This window comes from Macrobrachium nipponense, chromosome 41 (genome assembly GCF_015104395.2).
Source record: "Macrobrachium nipponense isolate FS-2020 chromosome 41, ASM1510439v2, whole genome shotgun sequence".
In the NCBI taxonomy this organism is placed as follows: domain Eukaryota; kingdom Metazoa; phylum Arthropoda; class Malacostraca; order Decapoda; family Palaemonidae; genus Macrobrachium; species Macrobrachium nipponense.
The window spans coordinates 19,176,196-19,189,627 of record NC_061102.1 but is presented as its reverse complement, the minus strand read 5'-3'; the positions used below and the strand labels follow the sequence as shown (position 1 = coordinate 19,189,627).

The window sequence follows — 13,432 nt, the reverse complement described above, 5'->3', positions numbered from 1 at the left end:
CGCCCCTCTTCCAGGCTCCGGCGGTAAGAGATACCGCACTGGCTACCCTGCGGGCCTGGGTCGGCGGTTTTGGGAAAAACGCCGCCAAGGGACAGCCCTACATCCTAGAGAAGCGGTTGGCATTACTAATCTTCCCCGGAGGCAAGACGACAGGATACGTCGACCCGATAGAGCGGATCCGACTATCGCCTTCATCCAACAACAGCTGGCCACCTCATTAACTGATCAGGACCAGGATATCTCTACGGATGTCGCGACCCTAGATATTAATGTTGAACCTATGGTAGGTATAGACGACCTGTTGGTCGAGGTAGGTACGGTGGACACCCAAGGGTCACCCTTGGGCGTAACTGTTTCTTCTACTCCTGCAACCTCTCCATCCTTCCAAGGCTTTACGGGTGACGAAATATATTCTCCTCCTGGTGCTTCGGTTAGACCTAAGGTCAAGTCTAAGGTGATGACTTTGACTAAGAAGTCGTCGTCGTCTAAGAAGACGACTTCGGCTTCATCCTCCTCCCGTAAGTCTCGGCTGGGAATCCCGGAGCATCCAGGTCTAAAGCTTCTAGCTCCGGCTCTAAGTCCTCGAGGAGTAAATCCTCCAGAGAGAGATCTCGCACTCCGGCAGAATCACCAGTTCCGCTACCTTTGGTTCCCGAGTTCAGAGCCTCCCTCCACCTCCGCGAGCAGCTCCGGGGGCTTTGGACTCCAATGCTGGCCTGTTTGCAACAGGTGGGGACCTGGTTGGGTCCTTAAAGAGCAGCATGGAGCAAATGATCTCTCGTCTGTCGGACAGGATTACTTCCCAGGACTCCATTATAGCCGGGCTGAGAAGAAGCTCCTCTAAGCCATCTCCTCCCACTGTCCAACACGAGTGGATCCCAACTTCCTCCGTATGACTCACTACCTCAGTTCTCTATGAACAATCCGTGGAGAGTAGCGTCATACGCCCCTTCCAGGACGGTCTCATCTCTATACCGGAATTTGGGACTCGAAGAATAGAGGACTTCGAGTTCTTCCCGGAAGACCCTCCAGCCTCCGTTCATAGGCTAAGCAAGGCTTACGCCGTCGGCTATGGTGCGGGACGATAAGGTACCTAAGGAGACAGTCCTCTTACTCACGAGACCAGGCTCAGAGAGAATGGCTCAGGTGTTTAGAGGACATGGATTGTTCTAAACACCAAGATACAACCATTTAGAGTCCCCTTTTACCATTTTTACAATGGATGAGAGTACCCCGCTCCCGTTCCTAACCAGATCGCGAGGTCGACCATCCCAGCGGCCCAGAAGGGGAACCTATACCGCAGTTGAAGGAAGCGGATCCCACTTCTCCGTTGCTCCCCTCGGTTGGAGAATTGTGGGAAGACTTGCCGAATACATTCTCAGCTGGCAAACTCAAACGGACTGTGCTATGGAGCAGTTTGGTGAAAAGCTACCCAGGCTCCCAGATAGCCTTATTCAGGCTGAGTTTGATGCAAAATCGCGTCTAGCCAGATCCATCAATTCTATGGCTATGTCTGAGGTAGCTACCATGGCTTATGGATCAGAACCGATTTTTAAGCTCATGACCAAAGCCCTGACTCAAACGGTACAGTCAGATATGTTTGAGTTTGCCACTGCTCGGACGAATTGTAGGAAGCATGTCCTACAAGAGGCAACCATCGGCATGAACCGAATAGGTACTCTCGTCTAGCATCTGGGGAGCAGATCTCTTCCCAGAAGCTATGGTTAAGGAGGTCCAGGTCAGAGGCTACCAGGTTAAACCAGAGCCTTAAGGATCGTTGGGGCTTTCGGCTAAGAGGAGGCAAGGACCTGACTCCTAAAGGTAAGGGACAAAAGAAACCAGGCGTTTCCAACCTTACCAGAAGAAGCAACTACTCGCTTTCCTCAACAGTTCAACAGTACCGTTAGTGCAGACAGCCCAACCCTCCACTTCTAAAGGTCAATCACAGCCAATTTATGTGATATCCCCTCAGCCTCAGCCCTCCACCTCTTACGCCATCTCTCCAGCTTACAATCAAGCCTTCGAGAGTCAAGCTTCTCAGAAGTATTGAGCCGCTCGGGTAAAGGGGAGGTAGAGGTAAAAGCGTTTTCCTTTCGTGGGAGAGGATCGGGAGGCCCCTTTAAACAGGGGAAAGCACTTCAGAGGAGGCCGAGGCGGTTACCAGAACCAATGAAGAACTTCAGGTAGGGGGGAGGCTGTTTCACTTTCGCCACCGGTGGAACTTCAGCCAATGGGCTCAGAGCATAGTGTCAAAAGTCTGGGTTGGAGCTGGTTGACGAACCCACCTCCATCCAGACCTTTCCGTCAACTTCCTTCCAAGGAATTGACAGAGTACGCAGACGATCTCCTTCAAAAAGGAGCTATAGCAAGAGTCAAGAGATTAAAATTTCAAGGTCGCTTGTTCAGCGTGCCAAAGAAAGGCTCACAAAAAAGAAGGGTAATCTTAGACTTGTCCCGCTTAAACTTAGCCATCCGCTGCAACAAGTTCAAGATGCTCACGATCTCACAGGTGCGGACCCTACTTCCCCGTGGGGCCGTCACCACCTCTATCGATCTTACAGACGCTTACTATCATATCCCTATTGCAAGGACCACTTCCGTCCGTATCTGGGTTTCAAGATAGGAGACCAGACATTCTCCTTCAAGGTAGTTCCATTCGGACTCAACGTGGCACCCAGAGTGTTCACGAAGCTAGCGGAAGTGGTAGTGCAACAACTCAGATCGCAAGGGATCATGGTAGTAGCGTATCCTCGACGATGGTTGATCTGGGCCCCATCAGTCGAGGAATGCAACAGAGCTACTCTGAAAGTGATTCAGTTCCTGGAATATCTAGGCTTCAAAATAAACAGGACCAAATCAAGACTCACTCCAGAGTCAAACTTTCAGTGGCTGGGCATTCAATGGAATCTATCATCCCACACTCTGTCGATTCCATCAACCAAAAGGAAAGAAATAGCAAAGTCAGTCAAGCAATTTCTAAGTCACAAACTAGCGTCAAGGAGAGCCAGGAAAGGATCCTGGGTTCTCTCCAGTTTGCATCAGTGACAAACGTCTTAATGAAAGCCAAACTGAAAGACCTAACCAGAATCTGGCGCTCGCGAGCAAACGTCAGGTCCAGGGACAAACTATCCTCAGTGCCTCTGATTCTAAAGAATCGACTTCGGCCATGGGCGAGAGTCAAGAATTTATCAAGGTCAGTACCCCTTCAGTTCCCTCCACCAGAGGTCACCATCCACACAGACGCGTCCTTAAGCGGCTGGGGAGGGTATTCCCAGGTCAAAAAGGTTCAAGGGACTTGGTCACCTCAGTTCCGTCAGTTCCATATAAACGTACTGGAGGCAATGGCAGTGTTCTTGACTCTAAAAAGGTTACGCCCACCCAAGTACTCCCACATAAAGCTAGTCCTGGACAGCGCAGTGGTAGTACATTGTATAAACAGAGGAGGCTCAAGTCAACGTCATCTAAATCACGTCATGATAGCCATCTTCTCCCTGGCAGACAAGTTCAGTTGGCATCTTTCCTCCACTCACATAGCTGGAGTAAGAAACGTCATAGCAGACGCCCTATCCCGATCAGTACCCCTAGAGTCGGCAATGGTCACTGGACAACATTCGTTCCAATGGATCCTTCAAAGAGTCCCAGGGCTACAGGTGGACCTCTTCGCATCACAAGCGAACCACAAACTACCACCGTGTTATGTAGCCCCCAACCTGGACCCTCTGGCCTATGCCACGGACGCCCTGGCTCTAGACTGGAACAACTGGGAGAAGATTTACGTCTTCCCTCCAGTGAATCTCCTCATGAAAGTATTGAACAAACTCAGGACTTTCAAGGGTCAAGTGGCTCTAGTAGCCCCAGACTGGCCGAAGAGCAACTGGTATCCTCTAATTTTGGAGCTGGGCCTTCGTCCTCTTCAGATTTCCCCTGTAGAGGAGGGTGATGACCCAAGCTCTCCCAGTCAGTACAAATGAAGACTGTGTTCGCTTCCTCAGGGATTCTCAAAACCCTAACTTTATGGATTTCATGAAGTTTGCGGCAAAGAGAGATGCGAATATTGACCCTCAGAATATTCCTATTTCTTGGAATCCGATAAAACGGGATTCGACTTTGAGGCAGTATGATGCTGCTGTCAAAAAGTTAGCAACCTTCCTGAGAGATTCGGATATTAGATCATGACAGTTAATTCAGCTATATCCTTTTCAGATCCTTATTTGAAAAAGGTTTAGCAGCTAGCACGATTACGACAAACAAGTCAGCTTTGAAAAAGATATTTCAATTCGATTTAACATAGACTTGACGGATTCCTTCTTCTCGTCTATTCCTAAGGCATGTGCTAGGCTTAGGCCTTCTGTAAGGCCTACGTCAGTTTCATGGTTCTTAAACGATGTTCTAAAACTGGCTCCGAAACCGATAATGACACATGCTCGTTTATAATGCTCTTAAGAAAAACCCTATTCTTATTAAGCTTAGCTTCAGGAGCAAGAATTTCAGAACTGTCGGCTCTATCCAGAGACCCGGATCATATTCAGTTCCTTCCTTTTTTACAGGAGAAGTCCTACTTTCTCCGGAACGTAGCTTTTTAGCAAAGAATGAAGATCCTTTGATGAGGTGGGAACCTTGGAAGGTACTACCCCTTCCACAAGATTTATCTCTTTGCCCAGTTACAACCTTACGAGCCTTTCTGTCTAGGACCTCCTCATCTTCGTTCGGGTCCCCTCTTTAGGAGGGAAAAGGTGGAACTTTATCCATTAAAGGCATCAGGCAACAAATCCTGTACTTTATTAAGCAAGCCAATCCTGACTCTTTCCCGAAAGCACATGATGTCAGGGCAGTAGCCACCTCAATTAATTATTTCCAAACATATGAACTTCGATGAGTTGAAAAAGTATACTGGATGGAAATCGCCGACAGTGTTCAACGTCACTACCTTAAGTCCTTGGAAGCTCTGAAATTCCCAGCAGTAGCAGCGGGTAACATAGTTTCCCCTGACTCTAACTAGTTTGTAGTAGAAGATTCAGTCCTCCTTCTACCTGCCTCACCCAAAAGTTCGTCTATTCCTACCTGGTTCATTTGCATTCACCTTGTGTCTTAGCTGCTTTTGTGATAGTGTAGTGGGTGCCCCTTATTGTCTGGTTAGGGACACTCACAAATGATTATACACATTGATCTCATGGATGTTTCCCTTATTTTTATGCTAGGGGATACATCATATTATAATGATTACGGGTTTTGTATATTAAGTCATATACATTCCTTTATATATTATTATTGTTGATTGTTTTTATTAATTGCATATTATACTTTTGATACATGCTGTTACACAGATAACATTGATACATGTAAATAATTTTACCTGTACATATGTAATTACCTTATGTTTACAAACATGATTAGATTTAAGGGTAATTTAAGCATATTTCTATTTTTTATACCCCGTGTATATGTATCTTTTAGCATTTATAGTATATTCTTATATATTTTATCTTTTATTTGAGACCTATTCTGATTTATTTTTATTTTTATTCTCATTTTATTACTTTTGTTTACAATCTTGTGCTATTTCTCTGGTACGATTTCGCGCAGCGACACGAGCTGAGCCCAGAAAAGGGATTTGGACGTAAGGAAAAATCTATTTCTGGGCGATTGGCTCGTGTCGCCAGCGAAATCCCACCCTACCCATCCCTTCGCCCAAGATTGTCTGCTAACTTCAGGATGGCCACCAGAGGCGCAGCAGTCGGCAGCATGGGATGGAGTAGTAGTAGTACGAGCTGCTCACTCTGTGGGTCGGCTCCCCTCTTGGAGGGATTTTGTAGTGGGAGATTTCTATTGGCATTTGGCTCGTGGTAGTGGTCTCACTCGCCTAGTGTTCATACCGACACCCTCCTGGAGGGTGAGCGAGTCAGTTATACTGACCTTTTTCTTTATTTTATTTATTCTCTGGTATGTGTTAGTACATTTACCCTAGAAATAATAGATTAAAGGATATTTCGCTGGCGACACGAGCCAATCGCCCAGAAATAGATTTTTCCTTACGTCAAAATCCCTTTTCTGGAAGCTTTATGAATACTGTATAGGGTAAATAATTCAAAGGCATTACTTAAGGAATTATTATTATTGTTTTGATATTAAAAGCAGCAGGATTTGATATGTTTTTTTATAATGGTGGGATTGTTTCCTCTTTCAGCAACATGCTACAAAACAGCAAAGCAGTATGCACAATGTCGAGAGTGTCTGATGAAGGCCGTGGAAAATTACAAGCTCAACAGATCGTATCCTTTTATTCTGCTTAATTGTAGAGTTTTCGATCTTCATTTAATATCATAGAGGAAATTTGATTGCTTATAATAATTTTTGTAATTTGATTTGAAATTGATTTGGAATTGTAATTGTAATATGATTTGGAAAATGCAAGTTTTCCTTTGAACTGTTGTGTAGATTTTTAGTTAGTAAAAGTTACTCAACATTTTGGATTATATTTTCCACATGTGACTGCAATTAGTCTATGTGACTTGTTGAAACTTACACAATTTATTGAATCTGTTTATTTACTTAACAATTTGTACAGATTCTTTTCTGCAGGCAAGTAAGTAATGGTGACTTTCAAGTGAATTCTTTTGACTTTTATCATTTCCAATGAGAATTCCTTTGTTTTTTACTGTAACACTTTTGATGTGGTAACTTAATCACCATTTGTATATTCCATTTTGAAGATATTTGCAAACTAGTGATAATATAATAAGATGATAATGAAAGGGATGTGGAGACAGCTTGGACATGCCCTTCTTGCAACCCCCTGGGAGTATAGTACATGATAGAGTCAGCTGAACTTTTATAGGCACCAAAAAATTTTGAAGACTGAATATACAGTACTTTGATGAGAAATGTGAGAAAGGACTGATTGGAATCTTTTAATTGCTCTGTGAAATAATGTAGACTGTGGTGGATAGGCTGACAACAGGACTACACTTAGCTGAAAAAAATTTCATTATGATCGTTGATTCTGGTAGTTATGTATGCTTATCCATTTCAGCACCTTTTATTGCACAATTTTTAACAATTGAGGTAAAGTCCAAGAACTTCATCAGTATTAAACAATTTGGGCATTAAGAAAAAAATTTCTGACAAAATTTTATTGTTTTCTTAAGGAGCTTACTCAATCAGGTTAGGGTAGGGTGTTGTTTGACTCGTATTGTAGTGGTGGTTTTGTTGGCTGTGTAGAGACCTACTTATTTGACCTATATTCTTTAGAATAGTAAGAGGTGGATAGCATTAACAGACATAATTGTTTGACCTACATTCTTTAGAATAGTATTTTTTACTTATTGTGAAATTACTGCAATTGATACCTTCTAAGTGCATGTAGCTTTTATCACATGATAGATAGATGAAGCTTCCAAAATATGATAAAATACCGTCAACCTTATTACATTTGTTAATTCTTACAGATGTTTGGATCAAGTTGCATTGGTTAGTAAGGAGATGGGAGACATGGAAACAATTTTCAAAGTATGTGAAAGAGCAGCTTGTATGTATCAAGAGCATGGGACACCTGACACTGCAGCTTTATCTCTTGACAAGGGTGCTAAGATAATTGAAAGTCATCTGCCAGAGAAGGCACTTCACATGTATGAGCATGCTGTTGACATCGTTATGACGGAGGATAGACCCAGGCAGGCAGCAGAATTCCAGTCCAAAGTGTCAAGGATCAATCTTAAACTTCAGAAGTATGTAAACAATTCAGTGTCTTTTAATGTCTGTTTTGTTCATGAAACTTACCTGACAGATATATATATAGCTGTATTTTCTGAAGTCCGACAGAATTTAAAAATTCGCGGCACACGCAGTGGGCGGCCAGGTGGTAGTACCCATTCCCGCCGCTGGGAGGCGGATATCAGGAACTATTCCCATTTTCTATTCATATTTTTTTCTGTCGCCGGTCGGTAAACAACTGTTTACAGACCTCCGCCTAGGATTTTGAAACTTCATTAGCCACTTAAGTATCCTAATTATTCTTTCGATTATTAACTTGGATTTGTGGCTAGGCATACGCTATCGTAAATTTTTTCATTGCATTTGATGTCTGAAGCTAGTTAGCCTAGTTTCAGACTTTGTTGTCTGCATGGTAAGGTGAGGCTACCGGAACTTTCGGTAGACACTCGCTTAGTATATATGACGTTTACATGTTTTCTTTGCATAAGGAAATTAGTGTAATGTGTGACTGATTACGGAAGAAGGAGGATTCATTTACGCATTTTAGAGCGTGTTAGAATCAGGAGTTTTCCTCCACAGTAAACAGAAGTTAGAAATAATAAACCTTCTAACCTCCTGTAGATTTTATTTTGCCTAACCCTGTGGTATGGCTTACGAGCCTAGAAGAAGTGTCTGCTAAAGGATTACATCAAGTAATCTTAGACTAAAGTGCTCGCTCTCCAATCAGTGTTGTGAAGTGTAGTGCCCCTTGTGTTGTGGAGGGGGCGTCAGATCGGCCCCATAATGCCTCTAGGCCTGGACCTCTGTCGGACTCCCAGACTCAGGGAGAGGGCATGTCGAAAGCCGCAAGAGGGTTACGGGGGCTCCCCACCGATCTGGCGTCCCTTCGGCAGAACCTGTTGACTCTTCCCAGGCTGCTAAGATCGTGCACGTGTACGAATCTCTTGAAAGGATTGCTTCTCGTCCTCCGAGGTGTCCTCCCCACACAGGGGTTGGGGGGAGTTCTCGGAAGGACTCGCGCCCCCTAAAGAAGCTTTAGAGAAGAGGACGCTTCACGTCCTCTCTCTCGTCACGAGAGGATGAAAGAGTAAAAGAGACCACATTTTCCCTTTTTGAAGAATGCACTGGCTCTTTTCCTAAGGGACATTTAAGGAGGCTCATTCATCTTGCCAGAAGAGTGATTTGAGCCTCCTGCGAGAACGCTCATGTATATATCATTTATACATTATTAAGGAGGCTCATTCATCTTGCCAGAAGAGTGATTTTGAGCCTCCTGCGAGTGACCGCCGTCCATGTATACATCATGTATACATTATTAAGGAGGCTCATTCATCTTGCCAGAAGAGTGATTTGAGCCTCCTGCGAGTGAACGCTCATGTATATGAACGCTCATGTATATATCACTTATACATTATTAAGGAGGTTCATTCATCTTGCCAGAAGAGTGATTTGAGCCTCCTGCGAGTGAACGCTCATGAAGTTAGAGCTGTTTCAACCTCGCTAGCATTTCCAAAAGAATTTGGTAATCAAGGTACATCTTGATTCCACCAATGGAGGAGCAACTCAGTATTCGTCTCCTCTCCTCATTGCGCTCCGTATACGTTATGTAACGGTTCGCTTTACTTCGATAAAGCAAGCTGATAAGTTTGACGGCCGGCAGCTGCTTTGCACAGTCAAACAACTTATGTCTCTGGTCGGCATAAGAAGGGCAATTTAGACGTGGTGTGAGGAAGCTTTTGGAGGTGCTCGACGTCCTATAAGTAGAGACATTCTCCAGGACGCTCGGCAAGCACCTTGCGGAAGACGAAAGCCATAGTCTTCCTTTAGTGTTCACACTCTTCAGGAGCAGCGTGCGGCTCTCCATGGAGACTCGCATGAGGACGTCCCTTAAAAAATATTCAATGTCATACGCAAAACGCGGTTCGTCATAACATTGAGATGTTGGCAAGGTCGCTCGCCAGGAGCGCCTCGGGTTGGCGGGCCTTGCATGCATCAAGGCGCTCAACGAGTTCCTCTCTGAAACGTCGTTAGAAGACTTGGTGTTCTCTGCTCAGACACGCTCGTAGCTAAGCAGGACGTTTTTTGAGGACGCTCAGCAGGACGCTAAGCAGGACGCTTTTGAGGACTGCTCGCAGGACGCTTTTGAGGACGCTCAGCAGGACGCTTTTGAGGACGCTCAGCAGGACGCTTTTGTGGACATTCGCCAGGACGCTTCGGTGGAAGCTCGCAGGACGCTTTTGCGAGAGAAAAAAGACTTGTTGAAGGCGTCTTATTTGCTGTTGAGGACATTTCTTTACAGAAATTTTTAAAAGGATTCGGAGTTAGCGGAGAGACATACCCGAATTTTTTCTTCGATCCCTCTTTCCTCTTCATCGATTTCTTTGAGAATCGGGAAGATTATATACTCGGATTCCTGGGTGGACTTTCGGTCATGTTAAAGGGTTTTCCCCTATTAGCAAAGTGCTTAATAGTTTTGTCAAGTCAGGACGTTTTCCCCTTTGTCATTTAAGTGGGGGACCCCCTCATAAATGGGGTAGTTCTCATTGACATAGATTTTAACGTTTTTATCGTTTAAGCGGATAAACTCATTTAACAAATTTCGGAAGAGGCTCTCATTCATTTTCAGAGGCTCATCCGGGGTTAAGAGAAAGACTTGTAGACTATCCAGGAAGTCTTTTGTCCAATATCATAAGAACATTGAACGGTTTTTTTTTTCGATCCTCGGTTCTCTCTTGATGATCTCTATTCGAATGTTACTCCCTTTTCTTGGAAAAGAGTCTTGGCAAAGAGTCAAGGAGTTCTTTTAAAAGTCTCGTTCATTAGAACGTGGACAGTCGTTTTCCTTTCTTTCTCTCTTCCTCGTCCAGGAAAGATGTAGTAGAGAATTCGATGTTCAAATTACTACAATACTTACGTAGTTTATCTTTGCGTCATTTTGTTTTCTAACGCATGGGTCGAGTCATATACGCATATCGTATTTACCTCTGCGGATAGAAGCCTTAAGAACTGTTGTTAATAATGTATTTATTTGACACTCCCTTTCAACCTTCCAAGAGTTTCGGAGTAAGAACAACTCTTCAGGTATTGTTACGACAACACCAACTCAGCTTCTGTATTTAGCGAATTCTGTTTCGTTTAAATAGGCCTGTGCTTGAGAGTTTCCTTTTGCTCGATAATATCATACTATTCCTTCGTAAAGGGAAGTAGCTGCAACTCAGGCAGATAGTATTCTGTTCACCATTGAAGCTTTCCTTCGAGGAAGACTTCTCCTTCACTCTTTTGATAGAGATCGAAGGTGGTCGATCTCCAATCCTTATTTTGTTTTCTTGAAGGAAAGAATTTAGGATGGAGATCGTTGTTCAGAATACTATAAATATACTACGTATATTAACCTCGCGACATGATTCTACTAAGCAGTTGAATTGTCCGAGGGGTAGGCGCATATCCTAGTTATTTCTACGGATTGCGACTTAGACGAGAAGTATTCTAATTGAACTGCAACATCAACTCAGCTTCTGTATTTAGCGAATTTTGTTTCGTTTAAATATGCCTGCTTGAGAGTTTCCTTTGGCTCGATAATTTCATACCTATCCCTTCGTAAAAGGAGTAGCTGGCAACTCAGGCACATAGTGCGAGACGATGATCAAGGCTGCTGTTACTGTGATGATGTGATCTACGCAGTACCGGCTAGCTCGGTGTCATGCGCTGTTGTTTACGTCTCTCTCCCTTGCGGGAATGGCTGAATAAACCGTCTCTCTGCCCTACAATCATGGATTTTAGCCTCGGGTTGAGGAAATTTCTAGTAATCTTGAATGATCATACCTGCCGTTAATTATTTTAGAAAAATTTCAACAAGATATTTCTCTTATACTTGTTAGGTGCGGGGTTTACCGCACGGTAAAACATTCTGTAGAATCTACCGCGGCATAGCACTATAATAATGCTCTCATGCTTTTTATGCAAAGCGCAGCCTTATTTAGGGAAGGAAGCAGGCTGAGTGAGGGAATGGATAAGTTTTGCTGGGGACCATTTCCTCGCTGGAGAAGCTTGTTTTCCCTGAATATACGCAAATTCAGACCTCTACAAATTTTCCTCACGAAGAAATTGGAATAACATCAAAGATCTTGTAATTCTAATTTTCTCTCAACGGCTTGAGGATCACCTAGGGTGATAGCGAGAGGGTGCCAGACATCCGAACAGAGAACAGATGTTCTGGCACATTGTCTGAAAGAATTGGAAGCCAAATTGGTCGGCTCTCCAGTTCCTCGAAGGGTGAGTTTGGATTGACTGGCCCAAATCATCTCGGATAATTTCTCAGCTCTCTCATAGCTCGAGAAGAGAGAATTGGTTATGGGCTTGGGCACGGAACGTAACGATCCTCAAGAGGTTCGTTAAACTAGTGCACGTCCGTGCGGGTCTTTCTCGATCGAAGGCAACAACTACTGACGTCTGAGTTAATCCTCACTTAAAGAAGTATGTCGAAAGTGAGGAGAGACTGAGGGCGTCCTTTCGTTAAGTTTTTCGTAATATTGAAGACGAAGGAGCTTCCTCTTAAGTTGTTCCCTTATTCATGATCCTAGAGGATTAGCTTTAGTCGCCACATGTTGGCCTCTAAGAGGTTAGATTCACAGAGGTCAGGTAATTCAGAGAATTGTCCAAAGACCCCTTCCCGAGAGAATCTGTGTAATCTAACATCGTCACTTAGTGAAGTATCTAATATCTCTCCTCTCTGACTCTGAAGGCGTTCAGACTATCGAGAAGCGATAAGAGCTTCAAGATTAATGGCAGTCTCTTGCCAAGGCAAAGCAGTGCTGCCTATTTTCATTTTTCAATCGGAGGGGCCGTTTCTGGAGATAGTGAAGGGAAATGACTGTTCCTCCACCTCGACCTCTGTGAATTTCGTTATGGTTCTATCTTTCCGTATGAAGTATGAGATAAGATAGAAGTCCTAACTATTGTAGAATATGCAAATATGTTGTTGACGGCCTCTAGGCTCCGAGATTCGGTTCTGTCAAACAACAAAGCTTCACGATCTTTGAGGTCTGTGGAGATCTTGAAATTCTCTGGATCAAAGGTTCCGGCATGGAACTTAGACGTAGTCTGAGTTTCTGATGCCAAAAGCATTTCGAAACTATCCTTTCTGCGAACTTAATACACGTGACCAGAAAGGCTAATATTCTAACCGCTCTAGCCACGGCAAGGAGGGTTAGTGAGGTTTTAGCCATCATCAGAGGTTTTTGGCTTTAAAGGACATAATGCGGTCTGTCCGCTAAGCCTTCCGTTCTTGATAAGAACGAAAAACCTGTCTAACCATTGACCCGAAGGCTTGGAGACCAAGGGTATGGCACAAATTATTGGGCAAGGGCATTAGAGAGTCCTGTGCCCTGTAGGGTCTCTCAAGTTTTATCTTGATAAAACTATAGAAAGTCAAGGTAACAGACAATTCTGCGGTGTTCCGTAAAAAGACCAGACTAGTTCATGTCCAAGAACACCCTGGCATGATAGCCAAGGAGTTCTTTTGAAAGAGGTCTCATTCATTATGTTTGCATAAAGATTTGAGATTTTTTCTTATATCAATGCTCAAGAGGTGAGGGCGCGCCTCAAGCATTTCAACAGAGCATGACACTCAGTAAACATCCTGAGTGCCACGCTTTTGCGAAGCAACTCTGGGTTCGCTTCACACTCCGACAATCTGCGGTGTTCCGTAAAAGACCAGAACTGG

General features: G+C 44.0%; 1 protein-coding gene across 2 annotated transcripts in view; it reads left to right on the top strand.

Annotated features, from left to right (window-relative positions):
* LOC135212561 (gamma-soluble NSF attachment protein-like) overlaps positions 1-13,432 on the top strand; it is a 265,650-nt gene that overhangs the window by 176,929 nt on the left and 75,289 nt on the right. The window contains exons 3-5 of one of the 2 annotated variants that reach the window (XM_064246104.1): positions 6,185-6,269; positions 6,566-6,583; positions 7,446-7,724. The exons of the other annotated variant lie outside the window; for it this stretch is intronic. Of the exons in view, the coding sequence (XP_064102174.1) occupies positions 6,185-6,269; positions 6,566-6,583; positions 7,446-7,724 (382 nt within the window). The remainder of the gene's footprint in view (positions 1-6,184; positions 6,270-6,565; positions 6,584-7,445; positions 7,725-13,432) is intronic. 2 annotated transcript variants of the gene reach the window in all.